Source organism: Taudactylus pleione, unplaced genomic scaffold, assembly GCF_031769625.1.
Source record: "Taudactylus pleione unplaced genomic scaffold, aTauple2 ptg000114l, whole genome shotgun sequence".
Classification (NCBI taxonomy): domain Eukaryota; kingdom Metazoa; phylum Chordata; class Amphibia; order Anura; family Myobatrachidae; genus Taudactylus; species Taudactylus pleione.
The window spans coordinates 19511113-19534519 of NW_028284516.1; the positions used below are offsets into that span (position 1 = coordinate 19511113).

General features: G+C 45.4%; 1 protein-coding gene across 5 annotated transcripts in view; it reads left to right on the forward strand.

Annotated features, from left to right (window-relative positions):
* LOC148524991 (uncharacterized) overlaps positions 1–23407 on the forward strand; it is a 465228-nt gene that overhangs the window by 96318 nt on the left and 345503 nt on the right. For all 5 annotated transcript variants that reach the window (XM_088471429.1, XM_088471430.1, XM_088471433.1 and 2 more), the window contains exons 10-11: positions 13824–14054; positions 14399–14521. In XM_088471429.1, coding sequence (XP_088327555.1) covers positions 13824–14054; positions 14399–14521 — 354 coding nt within the window. The remainder of the gene's footprint in view (positions 1–13823; positions 14055–14398; positions 14522–23407) is intronic.

The window sequence follows — 23407 nt, forward strand, 5'->3', positions numbered from 1 at the left end:
ATTTTAGCTGCGCGCGATGTTGGGGCGCACTGTAGAGCTGGCACAGGGTGCTCCGACCCCTGGGGCCGGCCCTGTGTGAATGTACTGCTTTACATAAATCTAGTTAATGCTTGTTGCACATGCATGCTACTTGTATGCCATTCATATGAGGAAAGGCTTCTTGGAAGGCTTCATTCAGTAAATGGAGTGCTTGATGAAACTGAGACAATACACTTACCTGAATGGTTGTTTCGGCTTTATAGTCTAATGTGTTTTCAAGTTTTTCCTGTCAGTATTATTATTATTATCCTTTATTTATATGGTGGTACAAGGTATCCGCAGCGCCCTAAGCTGGGTACACACTGGAGCGATGCCAGGCCAATTTGCTGTTTCGGAACGTCAAATCGCCTACATTGCAGTTTATCTATGATTGTGTGCTCCCGCGGTCGCAAGCGATGGTCACTAGGTGTGATGTGCTGCACATCACACCTAGAGATATCGCTAGCGACCTATAGTAAGTGAATGAAGGACGGAAAAGTGATTGTTCCGTCATTCATTATCTCGTTCAAGTGTGAAAGGACAAGGACACAAATGCCCATCGTCCATTGTGTACCCAGCTTTACAAAGTACATAAACAGAATGAGCAAGACAAGAACAAGTGACTTAAGGTGCGTACACTCTAGGCGATCAGGAAAGACAGTACGATTACGACATCGTAATCGTACCGTCGTTCCTGATCCCCTGTAGTGCCTGCACTGAACGATCAGTCGTTCAGTGCAGGCACAGTCCATCAGTCCTGAACATGCCAATCTGTCCTTATCGTCAGATTGTGCTGCATGTTCAGGCGATGGACAATGTCGGAAATGACCAGCGGGAGTGCGCATCGCTGGTCGTTTCTGACATAAAAGTGCACGATTTGTGCACGATTACTGAGCGATTGCACGATTGCGATGTCGTAATCATGCAGTCGCTCAGTAATATCGCCCAGTGTGTACGCACCTTTACAGTACAAAACATTGTAGGACATGGTTTATAAACATTGTTCCATCAGCAGTAATAAAACTCAAGTAAGCAGCAGGTATGCAGAAAACAAGGGTAAGGTGCCATCGTAGGCAGTATGGAGTAGATGATAGTATAAGTAAGGAAAGAAAAAGTACATGAGGGAAGAGGGCCCTGCTCGTGAGAGCTTATGTTCTAAAATGAGAGGGGCAGACAGAGGGGGAGCCCTATTGTACTTTTTGTGGGCAATATCGCTAAGACTCTATTTTACCTAGAAGTCCCCTATGTTACACATAATGGAACTAATGTCCAGAGTTGTCAAAGAACCTATAGAACACTTGTACTGATGAAGTCTTTGGGGTAAATTTACTAAAGTGAGGGTTTTTAGAAGTGAGTTTTAGAAGAGATGTTGCCTATAGCAACCAATCAGATTCTAGCTATTATCTTCTAGAAGGTGCTAGTTAAATGTTAAGTAGAATCTGATTGGATGCTATGGGCAACATCTCTTCTAAAACTCACTTCTAAAAACTCTCACTTTAGTAAATTTACCCCTTTGTGTCAGTTAAGGTGCGACACACAACGATTTTTTTGAACGATTTAACTATAACGACGTCGTTATCGTTAAATCGTTTGTAAAATCGTTCATCTTTTTAAACTGAACGATGAACGATAATCGTTCCTGCGCGTTCACGTTTGTAGTTTGTAGTTCATCGTCCATTCTGACTGTCCAACAGACGATTTTTGTTCAGAAAATCATTCATGTTGTGCAGAATGAATGATAAACGATGAACGATTTCCATTCACTGTATGCATGATTAAAAAATCGTTCATCGTTTTTGAAAAGCGTTCATTATTTTAGTAACCAACAATTTTTAGTGAACGATTTTCGTTCACTTTTTCAAGGGAAAATCTGAACGGAAATCGTTCACTAAAATAGTTGGTTACTAACATCGTTGTGTGTGTATGCAGCTTTAGTGTTTGATATGCCCCCAGCAGTCTTTGATGAGAGGGCAGTTGTGTAGGTTGCACTATAATGATATGCAAAAAAAGAATTAAACAAAGTTTTTTTTAATGTATATATGTATATATATATATATATATATATGTATATATTGTATTTTTTATATGTGAGCAATGCTAGATTAGAAACTACCAGGGAAACTGTACAACAATCCTTTATGGGGTTTTTATTATTTATTTCTTTGCTGTCACAAGGTTAATCTTTTGTTGTATTCTGTCTTAAATTTGTTTTTATTATAGTTTAAGTGATTTTAGCAACAATAGCTTAATTTCCTATATAGCTCTCAGACATGTACTAGTATCCAATGGAGAGTTCTGGAGCCAATGTTTTCTGCAGTGTTTATGTTAAAGTAGTCATTTTTGGCAGAATCTTTTAAAGTGTCTTTTCAAGTGTAGAAGAGCATTTATGAGAAGTGTCTTTCAGCCAAGGTGGTGTCACTTGCATCATTAACCAGCCTGCCCATCTAAGGCCATAGTCTGGCTGACAGCAATGTGCATATGCCATAAAAGTTTGAATACTTCCCTATAACCTCTCATCATGCGTGTCCAACATATGGGCTCTACTGCAGTGAGACAGTGGAAAGCACATGCTAATGCTAAACGTACTTGTATTGTTTAGACTCTGCGGAATTTTCTTCGAGTTACTGTTTTATGGTTTTCTTTAATCCTATAAGCAAATCTAAGTATTTGACATTTAAATGCCTGCAGAAGAATTTTGTTAGAACATATTTATAGCAAAAAAAAAAACAAGAAAATTTGGCTTACAAAATGCCATTAAGCTGTAATTCTGATTATCTTGCGATTTTGCTGCAGGTTCTCTACAAATACCCATTATATTATGATTGTATTCATGCTCAGAACCCATTATTTATAACAGAATAGTGTCTTACAGTGCATATACCTTTTAACATGCTGGGAAAAGGTACATAGTGTGCAAAATTATTAAACCTAGTTAATTGATGCCTCATTCAGGGTTCGCGCTAGCCTAGGTAACGCCCTAGGCGGTTCCTCCCATCTTGTTAGTCAGTCTTTATAGCATCCCCCCTCTTGTTAATCAGTCTTTATAGCATCCCCCCTCTTGTTAGTCTTTATAGCATCCCCCCTCTTGTTAGTCTTTATAGCATCCCCCCTCTTGTTAGTATTTATAGCATCCCCCCTCTTGTTAGTCAGTCTTTATAGCATACCCCCTCTTGTTAGTCAGTCTTTATAACATCCCCTCTCTTGTTAGTCAGTCTTTATAACATCCCCCCTCTTGTTAGTCAGTCTTTATAGCTTCACCCCTCTTGTTAGTCTTTATAGCATCCCCCTCTTGTTAATCAGTCTTTATAACATCCCCTCTCTTGTTAGTCAGTCTTTATAGCAACCCCCCTCTTGTTAGTCAGTCTTTATAGCATACCCCCTCTTGTTAGTCAGTCTTTTTAATATCCCCCCTGTTGTTAGTCAGTCTTTATAGCATCCCCCCTCTTGTTAGTCAGTCTTTATAGCATCCCCCCTCTTGTTAGTCTTTATAGCATCCCCCTCTTGTTAATCAGTCTTTATGGCATCCCCCCTCTTGTTAGTCTATATAGCATCCCCCTCTTGTTAATCAGTCTTTATAGCATCCCCCCTCTAGTTAGTATTTATAGCATCCCCCTCTTGTTAGTCAGTCTTTATAGCATGCCCCTCTTGTTAATCAGTCTTTATAGCATCCCACTCTTGTTAGTCAGTCTTTATAACATCCCCCCTCTTGTTAGTCAGTCTTTATAGCATACCCCCTCTTGTTAGTCAGTCTTTATAGCATCCCACTCTTGTTAGTCAGTCTTTATAGCATCCCCCCTCTTATTAGTCAGTCTTTATAACATCCCCCCTCTTGTTAGTCAGTCTTTATTACATCCCCCCTCTTGTTAGTCCGTCTTTATAGCATACCCCCTCTTGTTAGTCAGTCTTTATAGCATCCCACTCTTGTTAGTCAGTCTTTATAGCATCCCCCCTCTTGTTAGTCAGTCTTTATAACATCCCCCCTCTTGTTAGTCAGTCTTTTTAACATCCCCCCTCTTGTAAGTCTTTATAGCATACCCTTAAGCATTGGTACCCGTTACAACAGCCTAGGTTTGCCTAATGGTAGTGTGGGCACCTGCACCCATTTGCTTCCTATTGGCATGTTGGTTTTATTAATGCTTAACGCTTACTTTTTAGTATCTATTTTTTTTATTGTACTGCTTTGGAACAGACCTAGATTCCATATACCCAATGTAGCATTATATTGTTTTTACAGTAACGGCGGTCTTTGTTCATGCCATGACTAATAACATCTCCATTGATAACAAACTGTACTGTAAGTCTGTAGTGTGACATCATGATAAAATTTTATTACTATTATAAATCCTGTTAGAGATTCAGAAACATATATGCTTCAATGCAGAATTGTGTGATTCTGCTACTTAAGCAGCATGCACTTAAAGAGTAGGGAGGGGTGGTCTAACATAGGAAATATTCAAACAATTGTACAGGTGCAAATAGCAAGTGACGATAATGATGATGGTCAGCAGCAAAGCCGGATTAAGGCTCGTGGGGTCCCCGCAGCAACTAAGGTTTGGGGGCCCCTTCCAATATAATAGACACCCTGCTGCCACCGTGCCCCACAGTGCCCTCCCCTGTATGCCCCACAGTGCCCTCCCCTGTATGCCCCACAGTGCCTCCCCCCAATATGCCCCACAGTGGCCCCCTGTGTGGTACACAGTGACATAACCCACCCCCCCATGTGACTCCAAGTGCTCACCTCCCGTGGCATGCATTCAGTTCAGCAGAGCGGCTCCCAAGTGAGTCCCGTCATCAGCATCATGGTGTGATGCGTCACGTGATGCTGATGAGGGGACTCAGGAGCCGCATTGCTGCTGCGTCCAAAGAACACAATGCTGCTGCGTCCAAATATGAATATATGCAAGTGCTGCAAGAGGCGTTTGAGGGAAAAAGACGTTTCCTGTCAGCATCTGCAATTCAAGTGCTGCGTCTAAAGAAGGACGGGGCTACTGAATATATAGGGATGATCTGGGTGGGAATGATCTGGGTTCACAGCAAGGATGGGGTTACTGAATATACAGTATGGGGATGATCTGTGTGCAGAACAAAGAAGGGGTTACTGAATGTATGGGAAGGATCTGGGTTCACAGCATACTAACCGACTTTTTGTACATCCTTTCCGGAAGCATCTCGGAGACCTGTTGCTGCAGGCTGGTTTTCGGGGGCGGGGCTTAGCTGTTAACAGAATTAGGCCCCACCCCTTCCCCGGAAAGTATGCAATGAGGGGGTGGTGCTAAATGACGCAAAGCGCTCCGTTTATCCCCACCTCCACCTTGCGGACCTGCTAAGTCCCCATTAAATCTCTCCATCCTGCCCGCTTTGCTAGGGAGTAGACAGGAAGCGGGAGATCTGCCTACACTTCCAGGAGTGCAGGGGGCTACCCGAAAAATCGGGAGCCTCCACTTCACAGCAAGGAAGGGTTACCGAATACACAGTATGGGGATGATCTGTGTGCAGAGCAGGGAAGGGGTTACTGAATGTATGGGGATGATCTGGGTACAGAGCAGGGAAGGGGTTACTGAATGTATGGGGATGATCTGGGTACAGAGCAGGGAAGGGGTTACTGAATGTATGGGGATGATCTAGGTACAGAGCAGGGAAGGGGTTACTGAATGTATGGGGATGATCTGGGTACAGAGCAGGGAAGGGGTTACTGAATGTATGGGGATGATCTAGGTACAGAGCAGGGAAGGGGTTACTGAATGTATGGGGATGATCTGGGTACAGAGCAGGGAAGGGGTTACTGAATGTATGGGGATGATCTGGGTACAGAGCAGGGAAGGGGTTACTGAATGTATGGGGATGAGCTAGGTGCAGAGAAGGGAATGGGTTACTGAATGTATGGGGATGATCTGGGGACAGAGAAGGGAAGGGGTTACTGAATGTATGGGGATGATCTGGGTACAGAGCAGGGAAGGGGTTACTGAATGTATGGGGATGATCTGGGTACAGAACAGGGAAGGGGTTACTGAATGTATGGGGATGGTGATCTGGGTACAGAGCAGGGAAGGGGTTACTGAATGTATGGGGATGGTGATCTGTGTAGTGTGTAGAAAGCAGGGGAATCTCTGTCCAATCAGGGCAGATGTAACAGAGAGCTTTTCCCGTCCGAGTCAGACGGTCTGACCAATGAGAAAGTTACTTCCATGAGGGCAAGGGCTCTTACCTGATTAGGATGAGGATCCTGGGACCAGAGGGAAGTGTACCAGCAAATGAGTTTACTGCACAGATAGGAACTGTCATGTTCTGAGTCTGACAGCGAGCCAGAACTTGCTGGGGCTGAGCAGCCTCCCCCCTCCCCTGATCTCAGCCTGCTAAGCCCCGGCCCCTCCCTTGAAGGAGTGGGGTCCACGGGGAAATTACCCAGTCCCCCTGTGGCCCAGTCCAACCCTGGTCGGGACAGTACATGCTTAAGGGACCTGAAAACTAACCTGTGTTTGCCATTTTTCGCAAATGCAAAAGACAGCAACATTTAGTTTTAGCACAATGTGCTTATGTCTACTCGCAAAAGAATAGAGTGGGTCCTAGGAACATTCGAATGTGCTGCACTCTGGGAGAAAGTAGAGAACAGTCTCTGCTTCTCTCATCTTATAAAAATACTCTTTGTGCAACGCCCCTATTAAAACCTATGGGGGCTATCTGTCTTTTCAGTGTACTAAATATACAGAAACAATATTTTAGGCATTCTCCAGCTAAAAGTATTTTGTTTTAGCTTATTAAACAGACCTCAATGTGGCTAAAGGTGAAAATAATTTAGTGATAGCGGCTCCTGACCTTGTTATGACGTGAGAAGACTTGTCAAAGACTGACTAGGCTTTATCACCATCCGCATACTTGTAATACAGATGTGTCCTCTTCCATCTTTGACGGCAAACATGTACACGCATTGCGCCATGCTACTTGCCACACACGCGTGCACCATTGCACGCCAGGTTGTCGCAGTGTTCACACCATGCAATCCTATGGAGTACCTGGTCGCAGATGTGCGACTCGCGCCATTTGTGTTGCAATTTGCTGCATCAGCAGCAAACATAAAAGTAGACACATCTGGAAATATTTTGGTCAACAATAACTTAAATATAAATAATTGTCAGTATATATAGATTTGACACTACTGGTCAGCAACATAACTGACACTATTAAAGTAATTTCATTCATGAAAAATAGTACCCCGGTCCCCTGTTTGCACTGGAACAGAGATATCCATCTTGTAAATACCTGTATGTAACTTTTTAACTCTTAAGTAATTGCCATTTAATAACTACATCAGTGATTCCCAAACTGGGTGCTGTAGCACCTGGGGTGTTGGAGGTCACTTGTAGGGGTGCCACGGTGGTGTTCCAGTACCGAATCAAATTATTTATGGTCAATGTGATAGAATAAAACGGTTATGGTGGCTGCCAATCATAAAACATACATGTGGACAAATAGAAGCGAAACCCTGTCCGCCACCACATTACTGAACCTAAGGATAACAGGTAAGAAATTTACTTCATTTATTAATTTTTACTGAATTTCCCAATTACAAACCTTTGGGTGCCGGACTATAGATAGACAGTAAAAAGGTTGACAATGTCTAAATAGACACCAGATGTTCAACAGTCAATAGGTCGACAAAGTCAAAAGTTAGACATGAAAATGGTCAACACAAAGAAATGGTCGACACATTATTTTTGTTAGGCACTTACCCCGACGGTTAGGGTTCAGCACTTACCCCGATAGTTAGAGTTAGGCACCAGGAGTTGAAGGTTAGGGTTAGGCACTTACCGGAGGGTTTGGGTTAGGCACTAGAAGGGATGGTTAGGGTCAGGCACCTACCCGGGGGTTAGGTTTAGGCACTTACCGGAGGGTTATGGTTAGGCACTAAGGGGACTGTTAGGGTTAGGGTGAAGATTAGGGAAAAAAAAAATTGGTTCGACCATTTTTTTGTGTCAACCATTCTCATGTCGGCATTTTGACCCTGTCAACCATTTGTACTTGTCGACCTTCTTGCATGTCGACCATTAGTGTGTCGACATTTTGTCCCTGTCGACCTTTTGTCCCAGTCGACCTATTGACTCTCTAACATCTGGTGTCTATCTAGACACTGTCCTTTTTAATGTCTATCTGTTAATCCACACCCGAAACTTTTGGCCTTGGTGTGCCGTGAAAAAAATGCTGGTACTCTAGAGTGCCGAGTGTCAAGAAAATTTGGTAACCACTGGATTACATATAATTACGATGAATTAAATACTTTTCTTTTTTATAATATTTTATCTCCATTGCAGTTATTATATAAAGTGTGCCTTTTTTATACCACCTGTTAAGTATATGGTAAACTTCAGGGCCGTAACTATGGTAGTGCGAATAGTGCCATTGCACAGGGCACCACAGAGCAGAGGGCGCTGTTTGGGCCTGTCAATTTTCCTGTTAATTATCATTCTCACTTGTAGCTTCCTCTTCTTTTATCTCCAGCATCTCCTGGCCTCCCCTATCTCTTCCCTGGCCCTTCCCCATGATGTCATGGCCATTTTTCAGGTGGACTTGTGTCCCTATTTAAAAAAAAAGGGGGGGAGGGGGGTGCCAATGCTCTCACTGGCATAGGGCACCAAAAAGTCTAGTTACGGCTCTGGTAAACTTGCATGTGTGTTTATACATAGATGTAACATGGCAGGTACGGGTCAGCAGGTTCTGTAAAGTAAAACCAGGCATTGGTTGATTCCATCATTATTAACATAATTGTAAACATTCACTGCTCTAGTTTCATAATGCTATATACTATACTGTAGGCTACATATTTATATTCCTGTATGCTGTAGACCTGGCTTTATAACTTGCTTTCCCAACAGTGGGCTGATTCATTACGGATTGCAATTACAACAGCATACGCGGATCGGCCGATGGTACCTACTTCGCATGCACTGCAGTGCGCAGGCCAGTATTGTGATCGCACTGAGATCACGTACGCAGATACAAAGTCATCCCAGGGTGAGTGACGGGACGTCAGCGTTTGCGATGGTGACAGTGGGAGTGGTCGGAGAAATGCAGGCATGCCTGTCCATTTGAACGCCGTTTCCTGGGCGTGCATAAATTAGCCACTGCGACAACATACGCTGCTTCTGTATTCACTGCGTGCAGCCAGTCTTGCAATTTCTGAGACAGGTCAGACTTGCTGTATTTCTGCGTGAGGGTCCGATGTTACCGATGTATATGCAGGACTGCGATGTATTACGGATCTGAGATAGCGGTAGTGGGCGTCTCTGTGCTGGCTGAGCAGTTTCAAACAGTAGCATATTTTCGCAGCAGAACTGCGTGCTTTAATCGCAGCGTTGATCGCAACAGCCATCCATAATGAATCAGGCCCATTGTTACTAAAGAATATCTTTTAAATAAACTTTCAGACTGGGCAATCCCAGTCGCCAGGAGTTCATTTCATCAATTTTGATTCAGCAGGGAATTCCCCTATTGCCTTACCCCGGCATCATTAAGATCCCATCTACAGGATAGACCTCATGGAAAGGAACAATCAGATGATTGTGTTAATTTGTGAACTTGATTAAGAAAGGAGAAATTAGAAACATCCACAGCAAAGCAGAATCTGGGCAGGAGTCCTAACATAACTCCAGCAATGCTCAGGGGTGACCTAGCCATGATTGTTACACTGTTTCCATTCATAACAAGCTGTAGCATTGCTTGGTGATGACAATCTTTTTTTATTTCTTCATTAAGTATTATGAATGTCTCTAATTTAAAATAGAAAAAAACACCACTTACTACAAGAACAACGGTAGCTATTTTTTAGGTCTAGCAAAGCATTTTGACTGAGACCTGTTTTTGGGAGCCAAGAGTGACATTGTACTAAGGTTAGCTAGAAATCATGGGAATCAGTGCTTCTCTCGCACATTTTAGGGTTAATTCATAAAACGCAAGACATGCAGGTGTACAGTATATACTTTTGCACCTACAAAAACAAGAGGCACAGTCCTTTTCCGTGTTGTCTGTTCTGTTCTCCGAGCTTAAGCTGGGTACACACTGGAGCGATGTTCGATCCGATTTGGCGGAATGACAAATTGCGCATATCGTGCTCCCGCGGTCGCATGCGATGTCATCAGGTTTGATGTGCTGCACATCAAACCTGACGATAATGCATGCGGCGCCATGCAGTGTAATGATGGATGGGACGAGTGATTGTTCTGTTGTTCATTACATGGTTCTGATGTGTACCCAGGATCCGATATGTCAGCCCGTCGGACTGACATATAGGCTAGGTATACATCGCTGTGTATCCAGCATTACACGTTGCATCGGAATTTGTGGAATTTTCATTGATGAATGAAATGCAAAGTGATGAACCTCACCCCAAAATACTGTCTACTGTCAAGTTTAAAACCAGCCACTCATTTAATTGGAAAATGTCATTCTTGCCTTAGCCCTATATTTCTGCAGTTTTAGCTCTCGTGTATACATGGTATAACTCAGGACAGTTAGAAAAGATTGGAACTGTTAAGGTGCCTATCCAGTAGGTGACCTGAAAGTCTGAACGTCTAGGGTCTAGGGTTAGGCAGAGTGCCCGGGTGCCCGGACTGAACGGCGTTCACTGAACGTCATTCAGTGAAGGAGTCCGCCCTCCTATCTCTGAACATGCCGAACCTGACGAGCGTCTTCTGGTTCATGGGCATGTTCAGTAGATAGTCAGGGATGGCAAGGACCCAGGGCCTCATTCAGAGGCGGTCGGAGGATGCAAGCGGTCGCTCAGAAACTGGGCGGCCGCTTGCATCCTGACCGCCCGCCTCTGTTTCGGTCGTTAGGCTGTGGGTTAACACCCACAGCTCTAATGACCGCTAGGGTGATGGTCGCGATGGTCATTGACCATCGCGACCATCGGGGCTTACGACAAGACCCTAGGGTAGGGTCTCACTTGTCGTAAGCCCCGGAGAGCTTCTGGCTCTGTCAGAGCCGGAAGCTCTCCACTGACATCACTAGTGATGTCAGTGGGGCCTGCCCCAAACGGCAAAACCTCTTGGGTTTGGTCGGATTGTTAACAAAGTCAGGTAATGGATAGGCCCCTTTAAGATTTCATGAATTACTATTTTAGATTTTTTTTGAGCAGCTGTTAATGTGTTCCCACTCTGAAATGCTAAGCAAAAGATGCCCCTTTTGGAAAATAGTGACTGTTCTCCTGGATAGAGTTAGCGGGAGAGGGTCTGCACAATTACATACTCATTCTGCACAATTATGTCACACTTATTGGTTTGTAATACACGGGAGTTAGTTAAGTGACCGGCGGCCAAAACGAGCGCAATTGCTAAATTACCTTAATGCATTTATAAAGCACGGAGGATTGGCTATAGCGCTGCTGACTTGTACACGTTTACCGCTCCTTTTGGTTAGGAATTAGAGATGATAGTTGTAGTACTGTATTTCTTTTATCTTTCATTTTGTTAAATATATTTATTATAGACATATCTAGGTTTGCCTCCTGTGCCTTTATTTTCACTTTATCACTTATTTGTTTCTGCATAATGGCATAATTGCATATAATTTACAGGCAAATATTTGATTCCATTTGAAACAGCTACAAAAGGACAGTTTTTTTCTAGAGATGAGCAGTTTCGGTTTTGGCTCGGTTCTTCCCGCCAAGTTCAGATCTCAGAACGAGGCAAAGAGTCATCTTTCACAGACATCTGTCCCAAGATGTCCATGAGAGATGATGTTTTGCCTTTTTCTAAGATCTGAAGTTGGCGGGATGATCAGAGCCAAAATCAACCCGCATGATCTCTAATTGTTTCATACTCTGGAATAATGTAGCCCGATAGAGGGGAATGCGGTCAATATTGTGACCGCCGGGATTCCGGCACTCAGAATGCTGGCGCCGGAATCCCGACCGCCAGAATCCCGAAGGTAAGTAGCAGGGTTAGGGGGTGCGTTAGCCTTAGGGTATAGGGTTAGGCAGAGTTGGGTATGAAATCCTGACGCCAGAAGCCCAAACAATGAAGATGCCGACAGGGATGGTAAGTAGCCTAACCCTACCCCTCTCCTCCCCCTAACCCTCCATTAGTGGTGCCTAACCCTAACTCCCCCTTCCCGCACCCTAAACCTAACCCTCCCCGTGCGCTGCCTAACCCTAACCCCACCTCCCCGCAGCCTAACCCTCCCTGGGGGGGTGTCTAACCCTAATCTTCCCCTGGGGTCCCTAAAGCTAACCCTCCCCCACACAGCTAACACCTTACAGGGCCCCGCTTATCTTAGTTCGGAATACCGGCTGTCGGAATTTCAGCGTCGGGATTTTGACGTCTAACTTTAGTCCCGGGTCGGGCTTCTTAAGATGGGATTCCCGGCCACTGGTAAATTAACTACATCCCGGTTAGGCAGTAGGGCAGGGTTAGGCACTAAGGGGGAGGCTTAGGTTTACAGTACTACTTATGCTAGGCATATACGTATCCAACCAGGGCTGGCGCTAGTTCTGGGTTCTCCCTAGAATCTAGCACCTAGATGACGTTCCCGATCCATCAATATTATTTTTTTTAGAGCTTTTCTGTTGCTTATTATTTAGCCACATTTCGATTGTAAACAGAGAAACCTATATTGATTTGTTTAGGTATATACAATAATCCCAGCAATATCTGCAATGTCAGCATGTATTCAAGACAGGATACGTTCAGTATCACGGCACAGGGGATGCCGGCGCTTAGAATACCGGCGCCGGAATCCCGACACCTGTCAGAAACCCAGCGCTGGCATTCCAACAGCCGGCATATCGAAGGTAAGTAGTGGGGTTGGGGGGAGGGTTAGGCACTAGGAGGAGGATTAGGGTTAGGCACTTGGGGAGGAGGGTTAGGTTTAGGGTGCGGGGAGGTTAGGTTCAGGCGGGTTTAGGTGCCCGTATTCTAACCCTGTGGGGATGCTGGCTTAAAGATTTTGACCGTGAGGACGCTGGCATCCCATACCCATCCCGGGATCAAGATCTTCAGATCTACTGGCTCTACAGAATAAAATCAAATTGTTTATTACAACATGATTTAAATAATTGTTCACTCAATTGTTGTATCATTAAAGTGATTTTTTTTACATTAAGAATCAATTTGTCCAAATTTCTTCCCATTAATATTAGTTTGGTGGGGGTAATTATTAGTTACTATAGTGGGGTTCTTTTTTAGGGTCCCAGCACTGACCTAGCTGTGGCTGCTGCTGTTCACATACTGTATTACACAATTTGGCGCAGCTGCGCTATCTACGTTGCAGATCAGATCATGGCATACCCGCTCTAATGCTTTATGTTAGACTCTCTGCATATGGTTTTTTTACTACAGAGAGCCACTGAGATGCATCAAAGGAACCCACCACCAAAGCTCTACTGCTATTAAGTTAATTAGTAAGATTGACTTTTAATGTTAAAAATCCCTTTAAATTACAATGTCAAGTCAATAAACTATTTAATCAAATTTTCCATTGTTCAGTTAGTGCTGTAAGAACCCAAAGGAATTTATTTCATCTAGTGCAAGCAGAGGATGTGCCATAAAACCTGTATCAACCAATCGGGTATTTTCGTTTTTTTGTTTTTTTTTACTGCAGTAGCTTGCTAAAAGCTAGCATCTGATTGGTTAGTTTGGGTTACAGCACATCATCACACGGACTGATAGTTTAGCACAACAATGTCTTACAGCAATTTCATTGATAAATGGGCTCACAAGCCCATGGTGTTATAAAAGAACAAACACAGAGGATGTTTGGCATAGATGTAACAGTAGTTTTATAAAAGTCTGTTTTCTCCGTTCCATCTTTGCTAGATTGCTAACAAAAAGGAAACCATTCAGAGCCTGAAAGCTGAAACATCGATTCTGCAACGTCAGAATAAGGAAAAGAGCGACCAGGTAGATAGCTTTGAACACCTGATTCACCAGTTAACTGAAGAGTTGCATTCCTCCAAGGATGATGTGAAACTGAACAAAGAAAAGTGCCAGCAGCACGAGCAATTAGTTGAAATATTGAAAAAAAAGGTTAATCATCTCCAGCAAGAGGTACGTAGTGTTTTTGTTCATTGTAAATACAGCAAAAGTAGTGCTTATATCATGTTATATATCTATTTTTATTGTTTTATTATCATTATTACTATACTTTTATGTTGTTTTAAACCTTTTTTATTGGAGTATTTGGTTTTTCTACAGGCTACTGAATTGTGTAAGATTGTTGCATTTGTGCAGTTTAGGGATTTAGGGATGGTGTTTGTACATGCGCAGCACTGTGATTTTCTTTTTACAGTTTCCTAAAGTGTATTTATAGTAGATGTACTGTACAAATAGATACTAGGATGAAATGAACTTGCCATCACATTTTACAGATCAAAATTTGCTTCCTCCCCCAGGCTTTGGAGAATTTAAGTAGCATTAATACAATGCGTTCTAAGGCAGAGGAGTACAAGTCTACTTATAGGCATTCCAATGAGGAGTACAGTGCACAGACTTTACAACTACAGAAACACCAGGAAGTAAGCAAAATTATATACTGATAAAGGGGCTTATGTAATAGGTTGCGCACTGCAAGTCTTCCCGTGTTTTTAAAGCGGCAATCATTTTAAAGGCAAAACCAACTTGGTTTTGCCTTTAAAATGATTGCCGCTTTAAAAATACGGGAATACTCACGAGTTCCCTCAATGGCTGCAGTTCGCAACCTTTGCATAAGCCCTGTAGTCTTTTTTCCATATTATATTTGTGTATGTTTCTTTTTTGTTATTTTGTTTCCAAACTATTTTTCTCTGTAAATTTTTTTTTTTTTTTAACCTTTGACAACATTGGTTATATATTTGACAGTTGGTTTTATAAATCATACATATATAGTCACATATAAAACAGGTTGACAAAAGGAGGTGCAGACTTAAGACAAAAGTAGAGGACCCTACACATGAGAGCTCCATCATCATCATCAGTAGTAGCAGTAGTAGTAGTAGTACCTGCATGTTATTTTCTCCTCCAGTGAACGGACAAATGTTACTGAAATTTAATTTTTTCCCACTGTAGTTTCCTGAAACCCGTTCTGTTTAATTCCCATATTAATACATGTTCCATGCTGTGAGAGCTATAATGTGCACAGTGGAGTATACAGCACCTGTGATAACACATTTGGTCACAGCAGGGACTTATTTACCATCCCTGCTGCCCTAGACAACCACAATAAAACACTCTAAATTAGAAATTGTGCACTCCACATGTTCATGACACTTTGTCCAGCCCCTTCATTTAACCAGTTCTAAATAGGCGTGACACCTGACACTGTTTCAATACCACATTTATGTATTATCTATCCTCAGTCCTAATAGGGTGGATAACCTGGTATTTACTGATGTAAACTCCCCATCGCCTGATGAGTGTTCTCTCCTAACAGTGCAGGGTAAATCATCAACCATAGTCATAATTAAATAATGACACAGAGACTTATATAAGGGGAAAGGAAGGTCAGCTTTATTTAATTTTAAACTAATTAAACTATTTAATGTAAAACTGAACTAACTAATAGAAGAAGAAAGAAAGACAGACAAAGTATGGTGGCACAGAAAGAAAGGCCCCACAATGCAAGATCACCAACTGCATACTCACATCGATCTTCTAAATGGGAGGCGAGCAGCCAGCCCATTACCACACCCAAGGTATCCACCTCCCACCCCAATGACACGACGTGAGGCCCACCTGGTTAGGTGGTTGCCGCTGACCCCAGTAGGGTAAAATCAACCTAAGCCATGTATTGGAAGGGAGAGCAACTCAAGCTCCAAAGACAGATGGTGACTGCTACCGTTCTTTCCCGCCACAAGAAAAGCCGACACCAAACAACTCAATGATTAAGGGAGGGAGGGCGGGAAACAGCCGACCAGAGAAATTTCTATAAAATGGCTGCCAAGCAGCATCTCTGAAATAGCACTGACCCACCCTCTTCCAATCCTATAGGCTAACCAAACCTAACCCCACCCCACAACACTACCTCACTAAACAACTAGCCCCTTCTTGTCTAGAGGCCGACACCCACAGGCTCGGATGTTTACTTTAACTCCTTGCATATGAAATGCACTCCGTCCTAATTTCCATTGTTGTATCTGCTCTAAAGTTTAAAAATGTGGGATCTAAATTTGGATGGGCAAAAACAAATATGGTTGAGCTTTAATGGCTATATTTTATGCACTCGTTGCCACTTTACTATTACACCTTTCTTGTACTGGGTAGGACCACCATTCGCCTCAAGAACAGCTTGAATGCATTGTGACATGTATGCAGCGAGATGCTGGAAACAATCCATGGAGATTCTGGTCCATGATGACGCATGACGCAGTTACTCAGGGCCGTAACTAGGGCGGTGCAGAAGGTGCCGCCGCACAGAGCGCAGTGTGCCCTGGGTGGAACCGGCCGCACGCCGCAATTTATTTTTGCCGGGCTGCCCGCTGCTGTGCATATCAGCCAGCTGCCTGTCTCAGCGTCGGCTGTGTCTAACAGCTCTGCCATCACAGCCGCTGACACTGTAACGTAGCATTTCGCAAGCAGATACAGCCGCAGTCGCACACAGAATATAGGCATGCTGCATATCATTTTAATGATGTGTCCTATTTGCACCGCTGTGCGATTAAGATGCATTCGGAGGCAAAAAGTTGCATGAAAATGCTCGGAGCTACCGAGTCACACGGGGCTCACACGTTATGTGTAACGTGACTTGTAGCGCACAGAGGCTAGATGTACAGTATGTTGACACATTTATATAAGGAGCATCTAGGAGGTCTGATATTTATACATCCAACAATTCCGGCACTCAGTAAAAGGAGCTTGTAATTAACTTGCCTGAGTGCTCACTCTGAGGTGCTTGATCCCCTACTATAAACTTCAAGTAAACAAGCAGCACTCCAGGACTGGTACAGCAAGGAAACGTTGTATTAAAGCAATACTTTAATACAACGTTTCGGGGACACTGTGTGTCCCCATCATCAGGACACACAGTGATAAATATAAAACAGTGCAGATTTATACTCAGTCAGGGTCATACTTGCCAACTTTTGAAAACTAGTTTCAGGGAGACTATATTTGTTAGTAGAATGCGGTGCGCAGTGCATCATTGAGGGGACGTGTCATGCTCCGCCCCACATGCATATCTAGCTCCGCCTATGGGCATATATAGTTCCACTCAGGGGTGTGTCCTGTATTGGTAGGTAAAAACTGTAATACTAAGAGCATCTGGGCAGGTAGAGGGGTATGGAGGGGCAGTAGAATGCTGATAGCTGATCATAGTAGTATTGTGGTGTAATAATAGTTTAACACGGGCACCAGCAAGGTGATAATTCTATTGCCAGCAATGACCCTTGCAGGGTGGGGTGATCCTTGCCATTGGTGGGGAGGGGGGCATAAGAGGTGCAGGAGGGAGCTGGCAGCTGACTTCAGTATAGTTTTATTTAATAAGTGTAACATAGCACAAGCAGGATAATAATCACAGCTGCCAGCACTGCCTCCTGCTGGGTGAGGTGACCCTGGCATGGGGGGGGGGGGGGTGTATGTAGGTGCTGCCTTTCAGTGTTATTGGGGGTGCAACAGTGTGCCTGCTGCTTTGCAGGGTGAGGTGGCCCCTCAGGGGGGGGGAAGAGAGGCAATCACACACATATACACACATACTGTACATACTGTCACTTATACACAGTGTCCTCCCTCCCTGTTAGTACCTTACACTGTGTACTGTGTCTGCAGTGCTCTTCGAGTCCTCTCCCTCATGCTGCTGGTATCCTGCTGCAAACACACAGTGCCATGTAGCCCCGCCTACTGCCATGAAGCCACGTCCCCTCCTGCTCGGACTTCTCCCTCTTCCTTTTACTTTTCAATTTTAAAGCTGAATAATCAAAGGCGGGGGGAAGGGGGGGGTGATAGAGGGGGAGCACTTACCTCCTCTGCTCTGCCTTTCCCCACCCACTCAATCCGGCTCTGTTATAGCTGCAGTACTGCTCTTCTGTCCTGCTCCCCATCCCTCCCCCGTCCGGTTATCTCTCTGCCAGCAGCGCAGCTCCCATCACAGGTCACACACCCCCAGAGCACTACTACAATGACTTACTTGTTTAGTCAGGGGGAGGAGATGTAGCCGCTGCTGTCCCCAATGTAGCAGGAGAGAACTGACGTCTCTCCCTGCACTGACAGTCACACAGGAGGCTCGCTCTGCTTGCTGGGGGAGGCGGCCAACATTTACCCACAACCCTGCGGTGCGTGCCCAGGCAGGCATACTGCCAGTGCGAAGGGGAAATAGTCATGTCCTGCCCCTGTCACATCCGGACCTGGGCATGTGCAGTCCGGATTTCGCACGGAGCTGTGGATTCATTAGTTTTGCGGGGCAGCGGGAGGTTTGTCAGAAAAACGTGAGCCTCCCGCAAGATGCGGGAGTGTTGGCAAGTATGGTCAGGGTGCACGCTACAGGATGAGCGCGCCTGACTGTGAGTATAAATCTGCAGTTTATCACTGTGTGTCCTGATGATGGGGAGTGTCCCCGTTGTATTAAAGCACCAGCGTTTTCCTTGCTGTACCAGTCCTGGAGTGCTGCTTGTTTTCTTGGAATATATGGAACATATATATATATGCCAACAATGTACAGGTGGCACTCGGAGTCTGGTGAAACAAAATATCCTAAACGGAGGAAGTAAATTTTGTTTCACCAGACTCCGAGTGCCGCCTGTACATTGCTGGCATATAAAGTGGGGGTGCTGTTCTCCTTGGAGGGCACCGGAGCAAGTCAGGGCGTAATGCCTGGTTACACTGAGTGAAGGAGTGCCGGAGTGTTGTATTTGTTACATATATATAAAAGTATATTTGGGTTAAGCAACACCAGTTCTTATTTTGTTTTATACAATTTTTTGTACGTGAAAACCTCTATTTAAAGATGAGCCGCTACTTATGGGTCAGTGCTCTGGATTTGCCCCCCAGGCTAAAAGTTGCAAGCCAGCCCATGGCATGCAGTCAGGGTCCAGCACTCAGTCTCCAGCGACACGCAGGCAGATTCTGTCCTCAGGGCCTGATTCAGACGCGCTCGCAAGCGGGTGGATGCTGCCCAAGTGCGCATGCACTCGACGGAGGCGGCTCCGTCGTGCGCATGCGTGAGACCCGAATAACGACCGCCAAGCCGTCGTTATGGGTCTCGCAACAAAGGGGGCGTGCTGTCGATGGTGATTGATGATTAATGATTAAGGCACAGCCGAAACGCGTTGGAGACACACACCTACCATCACGTCCTGGAAACCTTCTTTCCTGCTGAAGAACCCCCGTGCTGTCCCAGCAACCGCTGATCACAAGGAGCCGCCAGCACCTCCGGCGAGTGGCACCCCCGCCTTGTGACCGTGACACGCCCGGCTCTCAGCCTCCCCGCCCCCTCCCCACATTGGGCGCCAACAGCCGCAGGAACCACGAGGAGCCGGCGTTCACTGCACACACACGGCATCCCTCATCAGAACAGCCTCACCCGGCCGTCCCGCTGCACGACGTGGCACACACGCAGGTACCGGCCCGCATCCCAAACACGGAGACGCCGACCTGCCGCAGCCCGCGCATCCAGCCAGGCTCCATCCACCACGCTGACCCACCCTGCCAGCGCAAACAAGACCAACGGTGCCACCATCACGGGGCACAGCCGCACCAGTAGCTGCAGCACAACAAGATCGGCCATCTAACCTGCCGCTGTATACCATCAGAGACTGCCGACCACCACCCCCAAATCGCAACGCCTACACAGGCACCTACCGGTAGGTAAGTTGTACAAATTGCGGGACGCCGCCACATCATCTATCCTTACCAGACTTCCACCTACATTGTGCCGGGCGTTAAGACTGTCGACCAAAGGTCCAGCAGGGACAACGTGCTGGTCCAGAACTGCACGGAAAAGGAGCCCCCTAAAAGGGTCTACCCACCTTCCCCCCCGTGCACCCATCCTGCTCTTCCCCCCACTGCTCCTGGGTCAATTACCCTCTAGTAGCATTGTGCCTACCTACCTTAAACCAATAAAATTACCTTGACCCAACACCACCGTCTACGTCTCTCTGTCATACAGATCACTCTTACCCAAGCACTTTACACACTGCCCCACCATATAGAGAGCGCGCCTTACCCAGCTTTTACCTGTAAGGGGAGGGAGTTTTACTGTGTGGCATAATGTGTAAGGGGAGGATTTCTACTGTGCGGCATAATATGTAAGGGGAGGATTTCTACTGTGCGGCATAATGTGTAAGGGGAGTATTTCTACTGTGTGGCATAATGTGTAAGGGGGGATTTCTACTGTGTGGCATAATGTGTAAGGGAGGATTTCTACTGTGTGGCATAATATGTAAGGGGGGGATTTCTACTGTGCGGCATAATGTGTAAGGGGAGGATTTCTAGTGTGCGGCATAATGTGTAAGGGGAGGATTTCTACTGTGTGGCATAATGTGTAAGGGGAGGATTTCTACTGTGTGGCATAATGTGTAAGGGGAGGATTTCTACTGTGGCATAATGTGTAAGGGGGGATTTCTACTGTGTGGCATAATGTGTAAGGGGGGATTTCTACTGTGTGGCATAATGTGTAAGGGGGGGGGGATTTCTAATATGTGCCATAATGTGTAAGGGGAGGATTTCTACTGAGTGGCATAATGTGTAAGAGGAGGATTTCTACTGTGTGGCATAATGTGTAAGGGGAGGATTTCTACTGTGTGGCATAATGTGTAAGAGGAGGATTTCTACTGTGTGACATAATGTGTAAGGGGAGGATTTCTACTGTGCGGCATAATGTGTAAGGGGGGGTTTCTACTGAGTGGCATAATATGTAAGGGGAGGATTTCTACTGTGCGGCATAATGTGTAAGGGGAGTATTTCTACTGTGTGGCATAATGTGTAAGGGGGGATTTCTACTGTGTGTCATAATGTGTATGGGGGCGGATTTCTACTGTGCGGCATAATGTGTAAGGGGAGGATTTCTACTGTGTGGCATAATGTGTAAGGGGGGGGGATTTCTAATATGCGCCATAATGTGTAAGGGGGGGATTTCTACTGAGTGGCATAATGTGTAAGGGGAGGATTTCTACTGTGTGCCATAATGTGTAAGGGGAGGATTTCTACTGTGTGCCATAATGTGTAAGGGGGGGATTTCTACTGTGTGACATAATGTGTAAGGGGGGATTTCTACTGTGCGGCATAATGTGTAGGGGGAGGATTTCTACTGTGTGGCATAATGTGTAAGGGGGGAATTTCTACTGTGTGGCATAATTTGTAAGGGGAGGATTTCTACTGTGTGGCATAATATGTAAGGGGAGGATTTCTACTGTGTGGCATAATGTGTAAGGGGGGGATTTCTACTGTGTGGCATAATGTGTAAGGGGGGGATTTCTAGTGTGCGGCATAATGTGTAAGGGGGGGATTTCTACTGTGTGGCATAATTTGTAAGGGGAGGATTTCTACTGTGTGGCATAATATGTAAGGGGAGGATTTCTACTGTGTGGCATAATGTGTAAGGGGAGGATTTCTACTGTGTGGCATAATGTGTAAGGGGAGGATTTCTACTGTGTGGCATAATGTGTAAGGGGGGGATTTCTAATATGTGCCATAATGTGTAAGGGGGGGATTTCTACTGAGTGGCATAATGTGTAAGAGGAGGATTTCTACTGTGTGGCATAATGTGTAAGGGGAGGATTTCTACTGTGTGGCATAATGTGTAAGGGGGATTTCTACTGTGCGGCATAATGTGTAAGGGGGGAGGATTTCTACTGTGTGGCATAATGTGTAAGGGGGGAGGATTTCTACTGTGTGGCATAATGTGTAAGGCGAGGATTTCTACTGTGTGGCATAATGTGTAAGGGGGGATTTCTACTGTGTGCCATAATGTATAATGGGGTATTTCTACTGTGTGGCATAATGTGTAAGGGGGGATTTTTACTGAGTGGCATAATGTGTAAGGGGAGGATTTCTACTGTGTGGCATAATGTGTAAGGTTAATTACTACTGTGTGCGCATAATGTGTAAGGGCCATTACTACTGTACTGTGTGGAGTAATGTGTAAGGTTAATTACTACTGTGTGCACATAATGGGGGAGATACACTAAGCCTTGGAGAGAGATAAAGGCCCTGAATCAGAGCCGGACGCTCTGACCAGAGCGCTCGCTCTGAATCAGGGCCCACCTCCATTAATATGGAGCGTCCTCCTGGACGCTCGTATAGCTGTGGGACACCACCCACAGCATTTACGAGCATGCAAAATGATGGTCGCAATGGTCTTGACCATCGCGACCATCGAAACTGCGAGCAAAAGCCTGCGGTTGGGTTTTTCAACCGCAAGGCCAGGAGTGATTTTGGCTCTATCAGAGCCAAAATCACTCCCACTGACATCACTAGTGATGTCAGTGGGGCCGGCTTCAGACGGTAGGCGTTCCCTTGGGAACGCCTCCGTCTGGCAGGCACGCCCCCGGCACCCCCACCAAAGGGGGCGTGCTGTCAGTCACCATCGACAGCACGCCCCCTTTGATGAGACACTCCGAGCGAAGGAAAGTCCTTCGCTCGTCGGGTCCCACGCATGCGCACGACAGAGCTCCCTCCGTCGTGCGCATGCGCAGTGGGGACCATCGATCCACTTGCGAGCGGACAGCCGCTCGCGTGTGGGTCTGAATGAGGGCCAAAGTGCCAACCAATCAGCTCCTGTCATTTTTCAAACATAGGGGAAATAGAATGCAGGCGCACACTGTAGGTACTAAGAACAATGATAGTCAAAATAATTCTGATATATTCAATGTTAATTGTAGAGTTTAAGTAAGGTTCTCAGTACATGTTTGGCCAAAAATATTTGCCCATCCACCACTTCAAGGTAACATCCCTAATACTAACACATTAAGTCAAATTTATCTAGGACTTACCTCATACTTGCCTACCCTCCCAATTCGCCCGGGAGCCTTCCTAAAAAATCAGGTGCCACCCCCGGCTTCTCGGAAAGGCAGGCAGCCCCCGCCCCCCCCCGAAATTCCCTGTGAAACCCCCACAGCGGGGGGGGGGGGGGGCGGTGACGCATCATTTTGGCTCTGCCCCCTGCTTCACAATGCTTGTAATATCGGCATTGTGGAGCGGGGCCAAAATTACGCGATCGCGTGCCACCGCCCCACCCACAAATGGCTGTCATCTGTCCGGCCACGCCCCCTTGTGCTGCTCATGCCCCCTGCCCTGCCGATCTGGCTGCTCCCCCCCTCTCCAAAAGGGCAGCCAGAAAGTCAGCAACCATGACTAGGTAAGTCATTCCAATATGTAGACATAAATGTAGGAACCTGGGCTGATGATTAAAAACATCTCGGGGCAGATGGGTGGGGTGCAAATACCAAACAGGAGGAGTCTCAGCCTTCAAGTGTACAATATATACACAAATATAT